The sequence below is a fragment of the Tinamus guttatus genome, unplaced genomic scaffold (genome assembly GCF_059628265.1).
Source record: "Tinamus guttatus ecotype Peru unplaced genomic scaffold, ASM5962826v1 Tinamus_guttatus_pri_ptg000140l, whole genome shotgun sequence".
In the NCBI taxonomy this organism is placed as follows: Eukaryota; Metazoa; Chordata; class Aves; order Tinamiformes; family Tinamidae; genus Tinamus; species Tinamus guttatus.
In genome coordinates this window covers 965507-987601 of record NW_028288674.1, presented here as the reverse complement: position 1 = coordinate 987601, position 22095 = coordinate 965507, and the positions used below count along the sequence as shown (strand labels likewise).

At 46.7% G+C, this 22095-nt stretch overlaps 1 protein-coding gene across 1 annotated transcript; it reads right to left on the bottom strand.

The window, feature by feature from the left end:
• Nucleotides 1-5410: 5410 nt before the first annotated feature.
• Nucleotides 5411-14452, bottom strand: EREG (epiregulin). Its single transcript, XM_088521966.1, has 5 exons — nt 14401-14452; nt 8078-8161; nt 7511-7634; nt 6808-6954; nt 5411-5826 (listed from the first exon to the last, which is right to left on the bottom strand). Exons 1-5 carry the CDS (start codon nt 14444-14446, stop codon nt 5766-5768), a joined length of 462 nt encoding a protein of 153 aa, XP_088378092.1. The 5' UTR covers nt 14447-14452; the 3' UTR covers nt 5411-5765.
• Between the last annotated feature and the right edge of the window lie 7643 nt (nt 14453-22095).

Below are 22095 nucleotides of genomic sequence, written 5' to 3'. Positions count from 1 at the left end.
ATGTCTTCTGGCAGCCGGCAGTTCCCAGCTGAGGTTACTGATTGATCACTTTGCATCTCTTCTTCTAAATTTCTAGTGAGTTTTCCTATCAGGAGGTTGATGTCCTTTGAAGACTGGGTCAGAAGGATCAGACTGGCACCCCTCAGGGTGGGGCAGAGAGATTTCTCAATATTTTTTGATCAACTGTTTTGATCTCCCAGTTGGATAGGAGAGCTTTTAATCATACAGGATGGAATTATATAATGGAAGAGTTGAGCTAATTTAGGTTTGGCACCAGCTTTGTTAAAATAATAAGGACTATTTGTGCAAGACCAAACTCCTATATTTACTTAGGGAGCACCTTCCATCCTTCTGTCCTTCCTTTCATCCCTTCATCCATCCTTCCTTCAACAGAGAGGAGAAGGACAACTGCTACTGACTCACTTGAGATTTCCAACAAATAGGTAATCTGTGAGTCTTTCCAACCCTTTTCACCTCCTCTCCTCCCTGTGCCCCACATCTGGCCTTCTCACAAGTAGAGCCAAGCTGAGGCACTAGATGTAATGTGCAATTTGAGATTTGCATAAATGGGGACTGGAATCAGTTGACAAAATGTTCTCCACCTCCATGATGTAATCCAAGATCGTAATGGAGGCTTCCTTCAGTCCCCAGCAAACGGATGGCATTGCCAGTTGACACACTCCAAGGAAAACTACTGAGGGGAACACGTGACCTGTAGAGTCTTGGAATTGCCAAAGCACCCCTAGGTGCTTAGCATGAAACACGCAATAGGCAGATGGCCTTTGGATAGGAAAAAGGTCAACTTCTCAGGCAAAACACATTCCTGTGTCATCTGCTGTGTAGGCCACAGGCAAAGGAAATGTTAGAAAAAAACTGCTAGCAGTAAGGTTCGGTTTTAACCTTTGCGGTATTGTGGTAATTATAATAATTCCAAGTTTGGTAACAGTAGGCACACAAGAAACAAGGAAGAAGTTTGCCCCTCTAGAACTGGCAAAGTGAGAGATGGCTTCATTTACTGTAACTACATCTGTTCTGATCTCTCTGTAGTTTTGTGGCTGGCTGCTGCTTTTGGCAATATTTTTCTTCTAATGCTTTATTTTAAAAAAGAAAAAAAAAAAGGTATGTTGTGGCCAAGGGAAATACTAGCGTGAGTGGCTTTTGCACAGGAGCGTTTCAGTGAAGTTACTGTAAACTTTGCCTCAGAAAAGCACTGTCCTCTCACGGAATACCATGAGAAAACGTGCTGACATTTTTTACTCAGTGAAGCAGCTGAAGACTTGAGAGCTACCACCTTTTACCTGAATCCTAAGAGGCTGCAGTGGATTTCAGACCAAATGCACAGAGATGTGGGCAAGAATGTTACAGCAGGGTTACTGATTGGGCAGGCCTGGGTTTAAAACGATAGGGAGATGTGTAACAGAAATCTCTGAGCCCCAGCTGGTGGGAGCTGCACTCACTTGGTGCTGCTGCTGAATGGGCTGTAGCAGAACAGGGACTGAGAAACGAGGCAGTCTGCAGTTCTAGCTACCCTCAGACTCACAAGGAACAGCCACACAAGGATATCTTGGTAGCCCTGAGAATGTAGATGACTACAGTCCCCAGTGGGTCTCTTCCCCTGGATCTAGTTCCCGTCACCCCCAGTTACTCTGCCCCCATTACTCTGCCTCGCTACAGCTTGGTAGGGGCACCAGAGAGCTTCCCCGACAGGCGCCGGCCACACCTGCACGTGAGGCAAAGCGGCTCGGCAGGAAGGCCCACACGTAGGAGCAGCGTTGGAGGCGACGCACAGGGCCGGCCCTCCCGCCAGCGGGAAGAGAGAGGCAGCCAAAGGTGACTGTGAAGTGGGTGGCGCGGGCGAGGAAGAGCAGCGCCAGGGGGACGGAGCTGCTGCTCGTCGCAGGAATGAGGGAGGTTCGCGCTCTGTGGTGGAGGAGCACAGTGCGTCACCTGGGCCTGCTGCGTGGTTGCTGGGCTGGCAACCTGAGCGCAGCCGGCAAGCCGTTGAGGTGGCAGGCTGGTATGCGGCCCCAATCTTTGCAGTTGCTCAATCATGTTCAGAAGTGAGAAAAATACAGGGTCTGGAAAGGCTGTTATGGGCTGGGAGTGAGATGAGCAACAGGATAGGTAGGAAAGCCCAAGCCAAAGCAAAAGAGTCAGCTGAAGTTAAGAAAGATAGAAAAAAAATAGCACTCAGGCCTGAAACCGAACTATTGTTCTCAGACTTGTCTGATCAAAAAAGCTAAAGGCATGATAAGCCTCAGGTTTTTGCCCTTAATTCAAATAAAAATCTCAGTGACTGCAGTAATAGCTATGTGGAATCCACCTGCTGCAGAAGGAAGTATTTTCAGCTCCTACAGTTTCTCAGGTCTACAAGGGCCAGCAGCCAAAAGATCTATGGAGACCTGGTGAGTATCCAGCTTAAAGCCTTTTGGGCTCTAGAGCTAACAGGACTTCAATACGTGGCTTCATAGTTTACAGAAAGCGAGCTTAGAGGATGGATACCCCTTTTCTGATACTCTTACAACACAAAGTAGAGGAGCAGAAAGGGAAGGATGTGGGAGCTTGAGCAAAACATAGCTCTGTTAAGAATATCTCTGGGCTGAGTCTCTCCACTGAGCCCAGGAAAAGTTCCCGAAGGATAAACAGAGACAGGCTGGAGTGTTTCACAGAAACGTGAAGGGGACCTGAGGGGGAAAAAAAGATGTGTCACCACAGATCCTAACTGGGTCCCTGCAAGAACAGGAAGTTGCTCCAAGAATTGATTTTATGCCCCATCTTCCCACGGGGAAGCTGGCTGCTAATGGCAACTCCCAGGTGGCTGTTGCTGGAGTTGCCATTAGCAGCCAGCAGTCAGCTGGCAGAACAGGTTCCTCTCTGACAACTGGATTACCCAGGAGGAGAGAGGAAGGGAAAAGCTAAAGAGAAGCTAATGAGGACTTTGTGACACAGCCCAGTTAACAGCGATGACCAACGATATCCTTCTAGCTGGATGACAAATGGAGGAACAAAGCACCAGGTAGGCCAGCGAAAGAACTGTACCGACCGGGCACAGCCAAGACATTGACAGGCCCGTATTGAGGGCTGGATGAGGACTGGCCTGTATTAATGCCAAAAATGAGTGAAGTCATGTCAGAAGACTGCAGAAGGTAGCACAGGCCAGTTCTGAGTGTAGCTACCAACAGATCAAGCACGAAGAGCGTAAACCATATAGGATAACCTGTGTTTCAGAAACCAAAGGATGAGCATGATATCCATGATGAGATCAACACGGGCTGCTCTGTGCCACATTGCCAGGTGAGCGAGCCCTCACAGACAGGAAATGCAGAGGTGGTCCCTTCCAACCCGAAACAGCCATATACAACCTGAGAGATTTTCTTCCTTTGGGCTTTGTGGCTTAGCCAAGTTTTTCTGTTTGGGAAGCGAGGATGAGCAAAGCACCGCACATTTTGCATGGGGCTTGATTGCATTCCATTTACCTGCAGCTTTTTGGCAGGCAGAAATTACGCTGATGGTTGCAGCACTTCAGAAGCTGATACAGCTGCCACGGAGAGAGACCACAAGAGCAGTATGTGCTAGATCTATAGGGAGCAGGGGAACCAGCAGCAGAGAAACTCTTGCAAGCGGACTCCACTGTTGCAGGCAGAGCTCACGTGTAGGGGCCTGGGGCAGCCGGGCTCTCATGCATGGCACTGCTGGGGCAATCCAGCATGAGTAATGTCAGTCCGTGCTCTGATCACACCTTTGTTTTGCTAAGCGGATGCTCCTCCTCCCCATTACCTCACATTTGCTCCATTCAGGTAGCTTCAAGATAGAAGTGCAATGAAAACTGGCAGAATCTGGGCAGAGCTATTTCACCACAACACCAGTCTGCCTAATTACTCCTTTGGTGTGGTTGCTACTTGTCAACAGGAAGAGAATAGGGAAAGTAAGTCGAGGTCAGGAAGTGAGTGTCGAGCCAGGAAAAAGGCAGAGCTCCTTCCAGATGATTCATCTTTTCCAATGGAAGGGGTGCAGGCCACCCTGTCAGGGACAGAGCACCTGGACAAACCTTTCCCACCTTGCAGCCACTCTCCTCAGTTCCCGATCACAACCCATCTGTTTTCCAGACTGAGATCAACAGCGAGGTTCCTAGAGGCCACTGCTTGCTGAATGACTTGGCACAGTTAGCCTCCTTTCGACAGATTGCTGTACATATACATGGAATAACTTGTGGGTTCCTTCTCATGGCATGTCACATATGAGCTTTACGATCAAGGATGATGCAAAGATGACTTAAGCACTGTTATCTACAATCTCATCTTAAAATTGTTATGACACATAGCAGAACAACAAAGGAAATCACTTTTGAGAGGCAAATCTCCCTTTCATTTGCTTGATCTCTAGAGCACCAAAGACAGACCTAAAGTTTAAGGGGAGAGCAAAAGAGCCAACTGACTTCTCTGTGGAATGGCAGGTGGAGCCCTAGTTGACTGGGCTTGCAGCTTTTGCAATATGCCAGCCAAGATGAATTCACCTTATAGACACAGAGCTTCTGAAATAGCACTTTCACTTGTGAAGTTCTGGGTCCCACTGCTCTTCCTACCAAGATGCTTCTGCATGGGTTAAGAGATCACAGGTTTTGCACCCTGGCACATCAAGCGCTTCAGGTTGATACAGACAGCACTAAACTCTGGCAAACACAAGGAATGACAAGCATGGTGCTTCTTCTTGAATGCTCTTGAAGTGTGAGAAGTGATGGGATTAACAGGGACAATTCAGATGCTGTTCTACTGCTACTTTAGTCCAATGAAGTACCTATATTAAGTGCTCAAGATTTCCAAGTTGAGTGAAGGAATAGAAGAACATGGCTCCTCACTCACATGATGACAACTACATTACTTTGCTTGACTTGCTTCTGATTAACAACTAATATGCTTTAAAGTTCCTCTCAACAGGAGTAACAACAAGAGCAAACACAGGGAAAGTGAGGTGCAGAAATGGAGTGTTGGTACTTTTTCTGAGAAAGCTGGTAGATTTTCCCATAGCTAGTAGATTCTCCTATAGCTGCTCATACCCTGAATTGTTATCTGGTAGTGTGTTCAGTTGCAGAGAACGATCAACTTGTGCTTCTGCTTTCATGCTGTAACCTAAGATATGACTCCTTCCTGCCTGCAAGGATGAGCTGAGATCCATAGTGCTGATGCCCAGTACATTTTAGGACACAGTGAGCTCGCAGCTGCATTGCTCCTTTAAGCCTTCCTCAAAGTATGCCAGCTAATATCCATGCTCATTGGAATGGAGATGTATTGGTACATATTACTAGAGATAATGTGATACTTGTTTTCTCTGTACCAAATTAACTACTGGGACTTGAAACATCCTGCTTGGCTATGCCAAGTGCAACTTTCACATTGAGTAGACCACACAGACATTTTAATTTGGTCTAGAACTTTTATTTCAAGGAGTAAAATTGTTTTCCACATATTTACAAGAATAAATACAAAATTACTATTCAGAGTCTGAGCCAGGTAGTACTGGCAAGAAGACACACTGTTACAAAAATATATCTCTATCCCACTTAATGTAGGATTCTCATTGAGAAATACCATTAAATAAAAAAAAAAAAACACTGAAAATAAAAAGCTTGACCTATACTGATTGGATCACCAAACAATTGAAATTTTTAACAGAATATAAATATTGTAAATAAAAATAACATTTAAATAGAAGGGAAGCCACTGAGTCTGTCCAGATGAGCAGAACACCGTATGAAGCCACGGATTCTCCTACAGGGTACCAACTTCCTTGTATTCACTGGTGTTCACTTGTCTCTTCTTGTTTCGGTACCTGGAAGAAGCAGAGAGAGGTGTTAGTTCTGGAAAGCCAGCCATCCCAGAGGGCTCTCTGGGGAAGGACAAGGGGAAAGGAATTAAAATAAAATCTATATAACCTCCTTGTCTTGTAACTCTAGCAGCTAAATGCTCTCTGCTCTCATTTCTGGGCTCTCGGATGACTTGCAAGCAGAGTCTCATTTCTCAACTCTTCACTTAATCCTCCACATCTGCATTAAAATCTTGGTAGTAGGTTTGTCTTTGAGAAATCCTGCTGAGCCTTTCCTTCTAATCAGGTTGAATAGACTAACAAACTAGGCCATCTCCTGTTGTGAGATGATGTTTCACAGAGTCTTCACGTAGGGAAGAGGAATTAAGGCAGTTACTGTCTAGTTATTGGATCTGTGAAGTTGAGCCTTCCCACCTTGTGGAGAAATAAGCTGAGTTGTTTCATCTTCTTGGCTCTTTGACAGCAGCTTACAATGATTCCTGCTGCTTAAGGTCTGTTAATGCAGAAGATTGCTGCCTCCTTGGTACAGCTGGTAAGGAAAAGCTAGCAATATAGCTTAGTCACCACAGTAATATGGTAGATAAGCGAGTTAGCTATTCATCCAGTTGTTCTCCAGTTCCTGCTGACTGGGAAAATGGCATTACCAAGAGAACAAACTAGTTTTCCTATTCTATGCCCTCTCTCTCCATTACCTCGAGACAGCAACCCTCAAGACATACCCTCTATGATGGCAACAAGTTAACCTCTGATAGAGTCCAAGGACATCTGAAGGCAGAGGTACCTAGGCATAATGTAACCCTCACCTTGAGGTATGCTTCAAGCACACTACTTTCTGGATCACTTCACTGAGTACAGACCAGCAGGCCTGGATATCAAACTGATCTCCATGCAATTGAGTGAGTGTGGACAACCCGTCTAACTGGAGGTCCTCAGTGGACATATGACACACAAATGACTCGCCTTCCTGAGGCTTGAAGAGACTCTTACCTTTTGCAGATGTAGTAGCTTGCAATGGAGGCAGCGACGAGGAAAAGCAGAATTAGGATTACTGTCAGTGCCACATACTCCTTACTGAGGGGCTGTCTGACGAGTTCTGAGTGCACACAGCGGACACCAGAGAAGCCTACATCACACCTGCGCAGAGAGAGACAGAATTAGAGACACTGCTGTTACAATTTAGCGCTTTTACACAACTCTTAGGGGCATCCTACCCACACTGCCCTGCTATTTCCTGAGGGACAAGCAACTTGAACTGGGATAACTGAAATCCATGTGGTTCTGGAAATGGAGGTAAATTCTTCAAGTGAAGAATACACTTGAAAAAGCCTGCGGGACCTTTACCTCACAGAGTGAATCAAAGGAGAGATCCTGCTACTTTGTCTGAGCTCTGGATCTCACACTATTGTAAATAGAGATTAACAATGGGAGGTACATCAGAATGAGTGTTGTTGGGTGACTAATTTCACAGGTCCTGACTCCTACACAAGTTCCACTACAGCCAGCACATGTGCTTAACACCTGCTTAAATCCAGCCAAGGTCTGTTATAGATATACAGCTCCTGTTTAATTCCTCGTGAAAATCTGAATCGCTTGTTGGATTGCTGTTCCAGGTAAGCATCAGTATCAACAAGACCAAAGTCAACCTGCGTTCAAGAGCTGGTTTTAACAAGACATTGTATTTTGTCTGTACCTGCAATAGTGCTCGTCCAAGTCCACTATGTACACGCACTGTCCATGGAAGCAGTAGTCCTTCATTTCAGGCTTGCATCTAGTTATCCCGACTTGAGCCACACGTGGACTGTTCTCTGTCTGAACTGTAAAGAGATCTGGTTAGCATGTCATGAGCCACTATCTGCCTTTAGGCTTCCCAAACACCGCTTTACAAGCACAGCTAGCAGCCTAGATGCCAGCAAACTTCCAGTGATGTACACATTATGACAGGCAAGCTTTTGAACAGGGAGAAGATTTGCCCTGGCTAGAATTATACTGACTCTTCCTGGCTCTCCTCTGAGGAGTTTCGCAGAAGCTCCTGCTTTTACAGTAGTATTTTCATCTAAGACACAGCTCTTTTGCCAAGAAGCAATACTAAAGGAAATATAGGCTAAAAGATAGTTGTTCTGCAACAAAAGTGAATACTTTGCAGGATTTTTCAAGTCAGATTTTTCAAGTCATTTTCCAGGGCACCACAGTGGGGTTGCCAGACCAAGAAAGATGGAAACCAAAGACTTGTTCTTTGCAAAAAGTACAGTGTCCTTACTTAGTGCTGTTGTGCAGTTGTCCATTTCACTAGGCTCACATAACGGAATCACTGTTGTGCCCAGGACTGCTTGTAATACATAACCTACAAGAGAATAAAAATAAGAGTCAAAATGAGATCTCGATAAGTGTAGCTCTCTATTCCAGATGGTCTAGTCTTCAAGTCAATAACAGAAGAACAGAAGCTTTCTACCTTAATACAAAACCAGTGTAAGCTGAAAAAAAATACAGATCTCAGATCTGCTGCCTCTATCACATAAGGCAACCTAAAGAAATAATCTCTGAAATGGAAACTCATGTTTGTAAACTCATGTATGTAAACACACAACAGAGATAAAATAGGAACTCCATGTCTATAACCACCTCTCGACAATGCTCTGAGTGAGGCTGGACAGGAATGGCCTTTGACAGGTTGCATAGGTCAACAAGAAGCAGAATTTGGTCCAGCTCTGACCAAACTCAGAATCCTGAGCCTGACAGAGCACCCACACAAGGAAGTCAGGGTCTCACAATTAGGTATGGCAATCTTCTACTCATTGCAGGAAGAGTTTTGGGGATCAAAAATCAAGAATCCAAACCAACAACAGTGCCAGGGGTAGGGAATGGTTTCTTGGAACTCAGCAGGTCAACACAGCTGGCAACTCAGCACTCTGGGTCAGAGCTGTACCAGGCTCCGTGGCTCACAGTGGCTCTAGAGACCAGCTAGAGCTCTGGGAAAGCTTTACCCAAAAGCTGCTTGTCCTCGGCCCTCTACTTGCTGTAACCAGTTTGAAAGGCTGGCCAGTTCCTGCACTAACACCCCCTCTCAGAGTTACTCAGCTGAATGTGCACTTGCATCGACAGCTTACATGAGGCACCAAGCCCTCTGCATGCAGTCACTGGCTCTCAGAAGCACTGTCCGAGTTAGAGATCCCGAACAAGTGTTACCCATCTCAGGGCTGGGAGACAACAGCTACCTCTCTTTCATTCCTTACCCATCCATCAAGACCACAGCTTAGCTGGTTTGATAAAGGGTGCCAGTAATATTAGGGGGCTGCACCATGAAAGATGAGGAGTCTGGTGCCCAGAGTGCCGGCAGCACTACGCTGAGGACCAAGGAGCCCCCTTCTCTCAGAGATTCATCGTCCACAGCACACTGAGGTATTTCAAGGTGTGAGGCCTGGCACAGGCAAGGCTTTCAGACATTTTGCTCCACGAGTGAGCATTTCCAAAGAGCACTGCAAGCCAGCCACAAGCATTTGTAGCTTCCTGGCTACCCCACGAGGAATAGTTAATGTTTGCTCCAGCTGGCCATGAAATCCACTTGGCTAGCACTCCTGCTGTGGCCACAAACTAACCTGCTCATGAACTGTTTAGTCATCAGCCCTATTCCACTGAAGTCTGTAATTTGTGTCTTTGGGCTGTTCACCTCTATTAACTTGTCAGGTCATGCTTGCCTAATGGAGGGAGTGTGCCTTCATAATTTCTTTATCACTCTAATTCAACTCTGGTTATTAGAAAGTTTCATTACATCTCGGTGTTAAATCTAGTAGTGATTTATGGACTTCCTGCAGCTCATCTATTTCTGGATGATTAATAAGGATTCTAGTTAGATATAAGAATGGCAGGAATATCCTTCTTAAAGGGACAAGTTTTACAATTCCTTTCCCTTTCCCTCCTCTTCACCATGACTCCTGCAAAGCCAATAACTCAGATTTTTATTGAGCTTTAGAAAAAAAGCACTGAATCTAGGTTTGCCAAGGGGACAACCACAGTAACACCGCAATGATACAGGAATTTTGACTTGAGAAAGGAGACTCTAAGTCGGACATTTACTTCTGCTCGGATGACTCAGCAAGACCTGCCTTTCACTGAGATGGGGCAGGACCAGCAAGTTTACTTTCAGGGTGGGATTTTTTCATGGCCTTTTGCATTCGCTACAGATTCTGCCTGGAGCCGTAGTTAACACACTGCTCCAAGGCCAGCTGGACCCTCAGAAAGGTAAGCTGAGATGAGGCCATCAGCTAACGGGTGTTGGAGCTCATTTACTGCTCTGCAAATGCAGGCTTTAAGCTTCAGTCAGGGACCTACTGCCCCAATGGACACTGTGCAGAGAAAATTCACTGAGTCAGTCCCACTTACCAGAAACTAGAAGGACTTTTCAGAAGTGCTCCACTGACCAAGCTGTTCCCCCAGCAGCTTGGTGAGCAGCTGTAGGATGCGACAGCTCTGACACATTGAATAACACAGTGTTTATGAAAAAGGGATACTGCAGTCTTGACACCCATGAGAGTCAGTGATTCAAGCTTCCCTCCTGTTCCCTACATACTACTTCTGCCACCTCCATTCATAGGCCAGGGCAGAATTTGGTCTGGGGCCCACATGTCTACAAGGAACAGAAATAAAGCCAAAATATGCTAGATGTTTCCGAGACACCTAATCTTACTGTTCTTTATGAAGGAGGTGAAAGAAGATCAACAAAGATCTCTTCTGCCCTACATACCTTGGTTCAGGCCTGCTACCTCCTTAGCCTGAGTGCAATTTGACCAGTTGTTTTCCAGTCACAAGTTCTTAGTTCAAGACTATTAGGACGTGGCTTTTGTGTTTTAGAAACTTAAGCCCAGACAGGTCATCTCTTATCTTTGCTCCAAAAAGAGGAACCAATTTCCACCTGAACCAGTCCTTAAAGGAGAAATGCCAGGATTCAGACACTTGTACAGGACAGATTAAAATACACCACCTCATACAAAGCACAACGAAGATTTGCCCCATTCTACCCATGCACAGCTGATAGGCTCCTTTGCCTGACTGCAGACACACAGGCCAAACACAGTAAGCCCAAGAGCACAGGTGTGGATATTTGCTGACACCCAGAAGTATTTTCTGCATTAGGGCAAAGTTCTTCCTGCTCTGCACTGCTTTATTTTGCCCTTTCCCCCATGCACATATTCCTCCTCTGACGTCAGTGGGAGGGGGATCCTGTGAAAGGATAAGGGATCCACACTCTGGATTGGCAAGGACGGGCTTTCCCCGCAGGGCTATCAAATGATGTATATCAAACACAGGCCCTAGGAGAGGCAGTTACTCCTGTGTTCCTTCACTGTTCACTAAGCAAATACTCTGCGGATTACGAGATAACACTCACAAGACGGTGAATATTAGTTAACACCTCGCAGGAATGCAAATTCTCACTGCTGTATTGCCAGGATGCAAGTGCAGCACTGGGTCTGGCATTACAGCAAGGCAACACTGACAGCAGCAGCTGCTTTACTGGAATAGTAATGCTGTTGCTTGATGGTACTTCTACAAAGGACAGCAGGAAAATAAGGAGCATAACTGGTTGCCTTAGCTTCCTGCAGCCATCGTCAGAGATGACACAACAGCTAATTACCAGTTCAGTCACGCAAAGCCAGCTACTGTTCCCAGTTACAGGAAGAGTGTGAAGAACAAAAGATAAGGGAGATGCACTCAGGATGTATGTAACTGAGAACGAGCCACCTGGCAAGTTTTACGCTAACTTAAGAGGCCAGTTTGGGGGTGGAGGGTGGTAGTATGAGAGGTCTCGGATTCTATCATCATTTGAGCTGGCTTTCCCTAAGATCCCTAGTCACATACCTGAACATAGTTTACCTGAAGAAAAATCCCTAGCACTGCATTTCGCATCTCTGTGGCCCCTCCACTACACAGGCAGCACCTACACTTCTAACTTCAGCCAAGTGCACAGTGTCCAGGTGACTTTGTGCCTAGTGACTTTAACTTAGTCTGGATCCCCCGCACCTGATTTTAGGCATCCAGGACATATCTGACTATCATTGCTACTAGCACCACTTAACTCTAGCGCATCACTTCCAGTATCTCTTGGTTGCTAACCTCCCTAGCTAGCCGTGCAACAGACCACAGCAATTCGCAGGACATCTCAGGTCACGCCAGCGTTTCTAGCAGCATGAAAGGCTGGGTGGTGGGTGTAAAGCAGGTTTGCTTGGTTAAGCCTTGCTCGATTGTCTTTCTTCAGGATTTGGCTGTTCAGCTAGCTCCCTTGTCTGCATCAACCACAGCACCTCTGCAGTTCAGCTCATCGATGCAGGATGAGCAGGTTTTCTGGGAAAGGGGAGGTAGCTTTTCAGGGTAATTTTAACTGCCTCAGAGAGAGCCCTTGCCCATCCTTCCCTTTGCATGTAACACCTGGCTTCAGGCAGGACGTACCTGCTGCCTGGTCCCTGGATTATGCCAAGCAAAGTGGGTGCCTGACATTCCTGTTCCTGAGATGAGCAGGATGAGCACAAGATGTGCAGCTGCTCTTGTCATCCATGTCAAAGGAGATGCTGTGAGTCTTTTCTACCCGCTGCCAACTATCTTGTCGTCTCTGTATATTTGACCTGTTCTCTAACTGAAGACACCAGAAGTGAGGGCACTGAAAGAGGCTCAAATCAGTTACCTTTAGGGTAACAGGACAGAAATGTCTGTACATGTTTCTATGAACAATATCCAGGTGTCTCTATCTCACATTTTGTACTCACAACTTGAGAACTGCAGACTCAGTCATCTCAGCAGTGCTTCCACTCCCATGAGGACTTCCGCACCAGACATCCTAGTTGCACACTGCCCCTATTCCTGTGCCCAGATCACTCCACTCTTCACTGCATGCAGCAGGGCTAACTCCGCAGCAGAAGCAGAGAGGTCTCTGCACCACCAGAGAAGCAGAAACTCACCACCAGTGCTCAGGCATCTCAGCTACTGAGAGGTTCCCCATCTCCAGGCTCAGCAACCTTGGCGTTCAGCCCACTTGTCATTAGCTAGAGCAAACCTGCCAGGGGAAGTTTGGCAGCTGACAGCTCCCAGTGTGTATGGAGCTCCATGGAGGGAGGAAGACCTGCCTTCCCCATCTGAGCAGCTTTAAAGCAACTTCTCGGAGACCAGGACCAGTTCTTGCCCAGAGCTTCCTCACTAATCCATGGAAGCAGCAGGAGCTGTGGTTGGCTCCATCACTCACGTTCTCTCCAAGGCCTGCACTGTATCACAGCTTCTCGGTGTGAGCAACAGCTCTCTCCTCACTGCCCTTCTGCCTCATTCTGCTAAAACTACTGATCTGGGAGGAAAAGGAAGTACTTGCACCAGTATATCTAGTTATGACTAATCTGTCTCTTACTATTAAATTTTATGCCTGCCCCGGAAATACATAAATCCATTCTCAAATCCACAAAGCCCTAGCAGTTCCTTTCACGGACAGCTTTGTGCAAGTATGTCTGAGTCACAGGCTACAAGATGTTTAACCCGCTGTCCCTGCCACTAAGCTGCTGTGCAGTGTCTGACCCATGAGCTATTACAGAAATACCTGGCCAAGATGACAGGAAGGGGCTCCTGCTGAAGTGGGCTTAGCAGATGAGGGAACAACTGCCCCAAAAGAGAGGGCTTGGTAACAGTTTCCTCCAGGCTGAGCCGGTGAGCCCAACACACCAGATGGGAGAACACATCTCACTGTTACAATAGCCTGTGTGAGTGCTCCACAGCCAGTCCTGGCTCAGATGCTCCATGCCACATAGCTGAAGTCACCTGACAGAGTCAGCTATCAGCACTCACTGTGTGTCATTACCAGCACCCAGGAGAGGTGCAAGGCAAGGATCAGTCATTGCTTCACAGCGTCCTTAGGCTCCAGGCTTAACAACACACTCACGTTTAACAAAACACACGTTTCAGACTTTCAGGTAGCTTCTGTTGATGCAATGAAGTCACGCACTCCCAGCGAGGAAGTGGAGAAGTGTCAAGCAAAGAGAGGCTGTGAACCTGTTTTGTTTCCAGAAGGAAGTTTCTACTGCTGTGGGGATTTATCTGCTGAGCCCACCCAGAGCATGGTCTGGGTGAAAGCTGCAGGACCAGCCTATGGACAACACAGGACAATGTGACAGAACAGATCCTGCTGCCTTCCCCAAGCTGCGCTCCTGGGGAGAAAGGGCATGTTCACTTCCATTCACGTAGGGGTCAAGCCTGAGCACCGAACAAGCAACGACATGTCCTAGCACTGCACACCAAGCTGAGAGCGAAACCCACGTGCTTCACTACTCCTGTCACACAGCCACCCAGCTACACCCGTTACTGCCCAGGACTTCGTGTCAGACAAGGAATGCATCACCTTCACCCGAAGACAAGCTTAGCCCTACCTTTTGGCAGGTGAGTTTCCAGCAAGAAGCAAGTGCCTCAGCCCATGAATCGGACTCTGCCCCACCAGCTGCCACATCCCACCCAGTCCCAACCAGGCAGCGGTGCCAGGAAGAGTGGGCAAGCAAAGACCTGCCACCTGCCTGTGCGCTGGGAGCCGCTGTCCCAAGCAGGGGCTGCGGCAGCACTCACCGAGGAAGAGCAGAAGGCTGCGAGCCCGCACGCAGCTGGTGTCCATGGTGCCTGCGGCGAGGAGCGGAGCGGGACGGCACGCGGCGGCGGCGGGAGCGCGGCGCTGCCCTGTCGCTGCGGCGGGAGCGCGGGAGCTTTATGCGGCGCGCGGCGGGCGGGGCGGGGCGGCGCGCGGTGATGAAACCCCGGCTCGGGGCAGGTGCCCGGCGCCGGCCCCGCCGCTCCCCGCCCGCCGCTCCCGGGCACCAGCCCTGCCGCCCCCGCGGGGCCGGGCGCCCGCACGGGGTTGGCCTCGGCGCCCCGAGCCCCGCATCCCTCCTCCCTGTGCCGGGTGGCGCTGCCCAGGCCAGGCCTCGGGGGTGTCGGGCACCGGGTGCCCAGCGCAACGGTGGGGGAGGTGGGAGGACCAATTCCTCCCCCAGCCCCGAGGCTGTTGGCTGCCCCCTGGGAACACGTGCTCTGCCCTCGCTTTGGCAAACATCACCACAAATGTCATTCGTGGCCATAAAATTACCTGCCCGTTGAAAGGAATCCAAGCGTGGCACATGTGCTGGGGACTTCCCAAGGCCACGGATTCCCATGACTGATTGCACAGCGTTGCCAGCACTGGCTCCTGTTTGCCCTGAATTCATCGGCACCAGGCGCGATCGTGTGGGCATCGGATGTGAGCGGGGTCCACCCTGCCATGGCAGCTCTGTGCAGGTAGCGCTGCGGGGCTGTCATGTGCCTGTGAGTGCACCCTGCACATAAACCAAGGGTCAATGGCCAGAAACATGATGCCCTTTCTAATCTCCCATCTAGAGGCAATTCTGAGGTGATCCTTGGCACAAGAACCTTGGTGCCAGGGAACCTCCGTACTAGGGGCTGAAATGGTTGATTAAGTTCCAGCACAGGCCACAGGAATGCACCTCACTCGGAGACCTTGACCTGCACCAACAGCTTCAAGGTCAGAGGTGCTAAAGCCTCCTTGCCCCGTCTGTCCTGGGCTTCATCGCAGCCTGGCAGCCTGGGCCATTATTTGTACATCAAGTTCCTTAAGTTACCTACACAGTCATCTACTTATTCCCACTGCATGTTTTTATTCCTTTCATGCATCCTGCTGAAATGTGTGTGCTCTGCTACTGCACAGGGCAAGGCCTTGTCCTGGCCTGGCTTCTATCCCATAATCTGATATTTGAGGGATACCACCACCCCTAAATTCCTACTTTAGAAATTTTCCTGAGATAGAAAATTGTCCTATCTGAACAAGCTGTTCAAAAATAGCGGCAAAAAATGGCAAAAATTTACCATTTAAAGCAAAACAAATAAAACAATGAAAAAACAAACAAACAAACAAACAAAACCTTCTTGGTCTGCTTTACCCTTACTCCATCGTCAGAAAAGCAGATAATTTACTACAATTTACTGCAGAAGTGATAAGCCTATCTTGCTGTCTAAGGAATGCATTAGCTAAGTGCAGTTTAATAGTTGATGACTCAAGTATCCCTAGTTTCCTAGTTTCTCCATTTTATATGGGGCTATCGATACAAAAAGATTCATTACAGAAGATAGTGCAGAATATGATAGTCTACCATATTTTCATGTTCAGACTGCTGGCCCAAGGTAATAATTACATTAAGTCAGGGAGTTTCGGAATAGATATGATACTTACAAATTGGACTCCATCTTATTTCAGAGAAGTTTTCTTAGGTGACAAGGTTCCTATAAAAGGACTGAGAAACGGAAAAAGCAGTGTTACTACAGAACTATATTTCAACACAATCTGTCAGTTACCAAACTGGTAAGAGAGCTGACAAGAAGTGTGATAAAGATCACTGTGCTAGTAGCATCCCTTTTTAAGAACTTTATCATCTGCTTTTTCAGGGATCACAATGAGCAAAGAAAGGACCTGCAATGATCAGTAAAGCATTTCTGTAAGTTGGGATTTTTCAGGATGCCACAAAAGCAGCATCACTATAAAGTTTCCACATACTGACATCATCACAAATTTCACCCTTAAATTCCTGCATGATTTGTTCTCTGAAAGAAAGCAGTTAATTACAGTCTTGTACCGATATCCAGACACCATGTAACTCTTGACACAGTTGGATCAATTCATTGGAATCTCCTCTGTCAGATTCTAAATGTATGGAAAGCAATTATCATTTAAGCATCTTTGCTTCATCTTTGCGTGATTTCCTCGCTCTCACACATACCATCTCTCAGCAGGCTTCCCCACTTAGAAATGTCACCATCCTTTCTCCGTCCTCCACATGGAGGTCGCTTCTTTGAACAAAGCTGATACACATTTTAAGGGCCAATTTTCCAAGTGGCTATTTATCATGAGTAGTACTTTCCTGCACCGATGGATTCATAGTAAGTCAGATTCATTGCATCCCACAGGTCTGAGTATGGAATGACATGCCTGTACAATGCTGAAAAGTGGCACTGATTGGGCAATAGTGGAGCCTGGGTGTATTTCTGCTACTGGCCTGAATTTTAGCTGGGGTAAACTGGCACACCCAAGTGAAGTTAATGATGGATTTATACCAATTAGCATCAGCCTGTAGCCCCTAAAGTACTTTGACATTTCACGTTCTTCTTTACAGTGTGTGATAAAGATATTTGCAAATAGCTTAAGAATTTGTGCGAAAGGCTCACTGTAACTTGTGATCATTTAATGAGCATTTTAAAAGAATACCTCTATTTAAAATGTAAATGGCCTCAAGTCGGGATCGTTTTGTGCTTAAACCCTATTAATGTCAGAAGTGTGTCCTTTCCAGGTAGCAGCAGATTCTAAGCAGTGAAAATTTCAAGTTATTGACTGGACTTTGTTTTTTAGCTTCTCTATCATTGACAGTATAGAAAATTTCATACAAGCAAAATACCATTTCCAATTTAGAAAGGAAAATACAGGTAGAATGTACATTTTTTGGTGCTTGAGAACACTTTACCTCACAGTGATTTTCCGTGAAAGATTACAGCTGCATTCATAGTAATGAATTGTCACTCTGTGTATGCATTTTTAAAAAAACTATTGAAATCAGGTGTCTACTACTTACTTCAGCTGCTTTCTGTAGGACTTCTATCTAGTTTTGAGTCTTTTGAACCTGGAACAAAATCATACCTAGCATTTCAGTGAAGGCCCGGTCTTCTTTACACACACATACACAACTAACAAAAAGCAACATACCCATGCATTCCTGGAAAAGCAGCCACGTTTTTCAAACAACATGAATATATACTTCATCAAACGTTTAAGTGAAATCTTCATTCACTGCAGGGTATCTGAGATCCTCAAAAATTCTCTTGAAAAATGGATAGGCTGAGTGGAGTACAAAACATTAGACAACATTTTTATTTGAATTATGGAAGATTAGTATTAAGTATTAAAATCTTAAATGGCAAAGAGCACAGGACTTGCACATGACCACGAATGTCCTAAGAAGGGAGTGTGTCTAACTGGGATGCATCGATGAGTTAGTCTAGAGAGAATGGAAGAAGTGCCAGACTTCTGCCACATACGCAAGAAATGAATTAGGCCCAATGTTCTGCAACAACCAGGCTTTACAGTAACTATGAGAATTCAAAATGCTTCCCCAAGGCTAAAAGTGGCTGACCTCTTCCTGTAAATAATAGTAAAGAGAAAACCATTGGACAACACAGTTCTTTTGCTGTTAAAAACAAACAGAAAGAAAAATGAACTGATCTCTTGGCCAACTCACTGGCTTAACATTAAGTGGCATTTCAAACAGGAAAGGAGCTAATTCTCAAGATGGGAGTGAAAAGGCAGACAGAACTGCCAGTTCATGCTGCATTGCTGCCTACAGGGCAGTTTTAAAGCTTTATTCTGCTGGCTGGTATGAAATTTCCATTACTCTCCCCTGGGCAACTCCTGAATGGCACAACACATCTTGCTGGCATAAAGAGCTTTGTAATGCTCAGCTGGTGTTTTCCCTTTCCTAATTACACCTTGGTGCTCCATGAGGAATGATTTCTCAGCCTCCAAGGGATTTTGTACTTTTTTTCATTTGTTCAGCTTTTCCACAATTTCTGCCTTTACCTCCTGCTGGAGGCAAGGCAAACATTTTATTTGTAGCTGGGCAAATATTTTATTTGTACTCCTGTAAAGGTGTTCTCAAACTAAGTCCCTCCTGTACCACTGCCCATATGTCTAGTAATTGCCTCTCCTTCCTCCAAATGATTTATTTGTTGAGAAAGACCAGAGTGAATGAAAAAATGACTTTCCCCACAGCAGGTAGCAGGTGGCAAGCAAAGCTGGCAAAAGAACACCAGACCTTTGACTGTCAGTCTTGTGTTTGGTCTTGTTTGTCAATACGTCTTCAGACCTCATAAGTTAATCTGCTCTACAGTATTTTGCACTGATGTGAGATTGCATTGTCTAAAATGGCCTTCCATAAACGTAGCCCTATGCTTTCTTTGGACTGCGTTTCTCCAGGCACATGCATTTTAATCACAGGAAGACAAAAGTACATGTAAATATGATGATGACTGCCCTCCGTGAAGGTTCATGATGCTTACAGCTGGGTGCAGCATTTGCACTGCCTGACAGGTGGCCACTATAACCACTAGAGCTGGAGCACAGGTAATGGCTCCTATAAGCATACTGTTATCCTTTTGAAGTACCTTTTCATGACTGGAATGCATTTTATTTTTAACAGCAAGCCAACAAATTGTTATGTGAAGGCATAATCCTGCTTGCTGACCATGTGCTGCTTCTGCTAAGCAGCTCTGCCCTGAGAGCAACATCCATCTCAGGACAGCAAAATGATGGCAAGAACCACCATTGCAGGGACTGACATCACTCAGGGGACACTGACCTGCTCCTGCTGGACTTTCTGCATTGCAGTCAGTCGTGGCTGTGGGCTATCCACCAGCGTTTTCCTTCTCTCTGGGGGCTATCCACCAGTGTTTTCCTTCTCTTTGTGGGCTATTCACCACCGTTTTCCTTCTCTCTCCTCTATCTTGTATTGGGGCAGCTGGCACTAGACTGGAGAAGACAAAGGGAAAATACTTGGTACGTGAGTCTTCTTTGCCATCACCAGAGAGAAAGGAAATAACCTGCCCTGGACTGATCTACAGCAGGAATTGTAAGGCTCACACTAAAGACTAAACTGTTTCCATGTGCTTGGTAGAGCTCTCTGCCTCCTTATCTTCTTCAGCTGGGAATGCAGAGAGTCAGCTGAGCAATTATTCAGCCTTCAGCTAAGGTGGTCACAATCCCTTTGGCTTTTCTGGACAGGAACATCATGCACTCTTTCACTGAGGGAGGGGTGAAAGGATGAAAGTAGGTAGAAGGGAGAAGGAAAGCCTGAGGTGTGGGCTATTTCCAAGCCCCAGAGTTCCTGTGCTTGGCCTGTGGTCTTCTGTTTGTCTTATGCTTCCGGTCCTGTCCTGCCACTGAGATTTCAGCCTGCCACAGACTCCACATTTTGCCCTGTGACTCAGACTGCCAACTTCACACTGGCCGCACATTGCCATCAAGACAGGGCATTAGGAGCTGGGGCACCCTCAACATGAGGAATGTGTCATTGGGGATGATGGAGTAAACAACAATCCACCTGAAACCAGCTTAGCTAACGCACGTTCCAGAAACGGAATCTAGGAAAAAGCTACAGGCCGCAGTGTATTTGTTTGGCCTGGTAACTAGTGCTAGGCGCAGGTGCAGATGCAGTTAGTGGAATTCCCCCATCCACTAGCATCATGGGACACTCCTATTGCTATTATAATTACTGTTAATCCTTACTATTACTGTAGGAACCAAACAAAAAAAAAAAAAAAGAAAAAGAAAAGGCAGTCAGGATGAGCCCTTTATGGGGCTAGGTGTTGTCATGCGGAGGCAATGAGACAGCCTGCCCCAGGGAGCCTATAAACATGGGTGCTCAACTCATCACTACAGTCATATTTTAAACTAGGACACTGGGGTCCACGTAGAAGCTCCCCCACAACCTGAGTAAAAACAGAGCGTGGCGCTCGCTTGCACTGAGCTATGGGGCTCCTGTTATGTTGCATTAGGTAGGAGCCAGTCCATTGACACCATGCTTGCTCTCCACTGAAATTCAACTAGAAAGATGGAGTAGCTAATCAGGAATACTTTGGGATTGCAACACTTAATGTTTCTATTCTGTATTTTTGCTGCATGGATCCAACCTTCTTCTGTAATATTCCCTATTCTTTGGTCTCCAGTGAAGCAGCCATTACCAGCTCTTGGGAGACAGTTATGAGTCACACAGTATGCGGAAACCTCCAGGGTTTGGGTTGGTTTGGGAATGAACAAGAATATCTGAAGTCATCTTTCATCTTTCCCTCCCATCCATGGTCTCAACATCACCTGCAATATCCAGCCTCCCTAGAGAGATGGTCTCAAAGTCACAGATGGAAGAAAAGGATGAGCTGGCTTGGCCATGGGCTAGGGATCAACATGGAGCTGTAGGGAAAGATTGCAAGAAAGCTGTGGAGATTTCTTGGCAGGTATCTCCATCAAAGGGAGAGGTATCTCCATCAAATGTGGAGACCATCTGCCTGAGACACCGACTTTTCCTCTCACCCTTTGCAGATGTGGCTGCTGCCAGGCTCCAGGAAAGGAGGCAGTCTCCAATTTTTCTGGTCAGAGCTGGCTGTCTCACAGCCATCCTTGGTAGTACAGTCTAGATTCCTCCACAGGTAAAGGAACTGTTCAGACCCTGCGCATTTGCTCTGATCTCTGAGCAAGAAGTTGTGGGTTGGCCCAAGGACTTAGGAGAGCAACAGCCTAGGCCTGTGAGGTAGGCCTAGGCCTCTTCACCCATGGGTAGGGAGGGTGTTGGTAGCTTGTTGTGTGCGTGGGAGATGGGAGGAGAGGAATCTGCAACAATCAGCTGAAAGCCCTGAGGGTGAGATGCCTACGGCAGTCAGCTGACTGTGACACTTCCATGGAAAACTCCTTTGGGTGGCATCTACAGACTTGTTCCCTCTGCCAAGCAGTTTCCTGCAGCTTGATGCTATTTAAGAGATGCAGAAGACTTCCTTTATGATTCTCAGAGTGCACGGGTGTAAACGGAGTCAGCCAGGACAAAGGCCAGGGCTGGGTTTAATTAGACTAGTGCTGGTTATTAAATTAAGAACATTACAAACCTATGGTTGACAGTTCCTAACACTCCTGCAGCCAGGGAATGCAGGGAATGTCCTTTACGCATAAAAAGGCGGCTGTGGATAAGGCTATGGTAATTTCCATGTGAACTGAAGCTAAGAGTGAAATGCTCTATGTGCTATGCATCAGGAAAGGAGTGAGGAAGAGCCAAAGTTGCCAAACACAGATTAGACCTCGGAATTGAACTCCTACGTATCAGCCTCTCTAAGGAATTTTGCAGAAAACAGAATCCCTGAAGACCAATTTTTAAAAAAGAGCCCAAATAGAGGTTTCACATTCGATGTCCAAGATGAGACATTTGGCCACTGACTTGATGTGTGTGGCAGAGGTCACCCCTTTATACATATCACACTCGTGTTCCAGTGCCACATCAGGATTAGTTTATCTTGCCCAACTCAGTGTAGAAGCAACCTGCCAGCAGAACCAAACGTAAGAATTAGCACAGGGCTGGGCTCGTACTTAGGTGCAGTGTGTCAGAAATGCCAACTTGTGCAGAACACAGTCACATTCTTCTGCCTCTGCCACAACTTCCTGACCATTCCCCCCTTTTTCTTTGTGTACGGTTC

Bases quoted from the DNA above. Each gene is read 5' to 3' on its own strand.
- EREG (XM_088521966.1), bottom strand. From the start codon at position 14,446: ATGGACACCAGCTGCGTGCGGGCTCGCAGCCTTCTGCTCTTCCTCG. The intron at 7,635-8,077 runs GTAAGGACACTG...ATCTCTTTACAG, and splicing joins CAACTGCACAACAGCACTAA to TTCAGACAGAGAACAGTCCA. The intron at 6,955-7,510 runs GTACAGACAAAA...CTCTCTGCGCAG, and splicing joins TTGGACGAGCACTATTGCAG to GTGTGATGTAGGCTTCTCTG.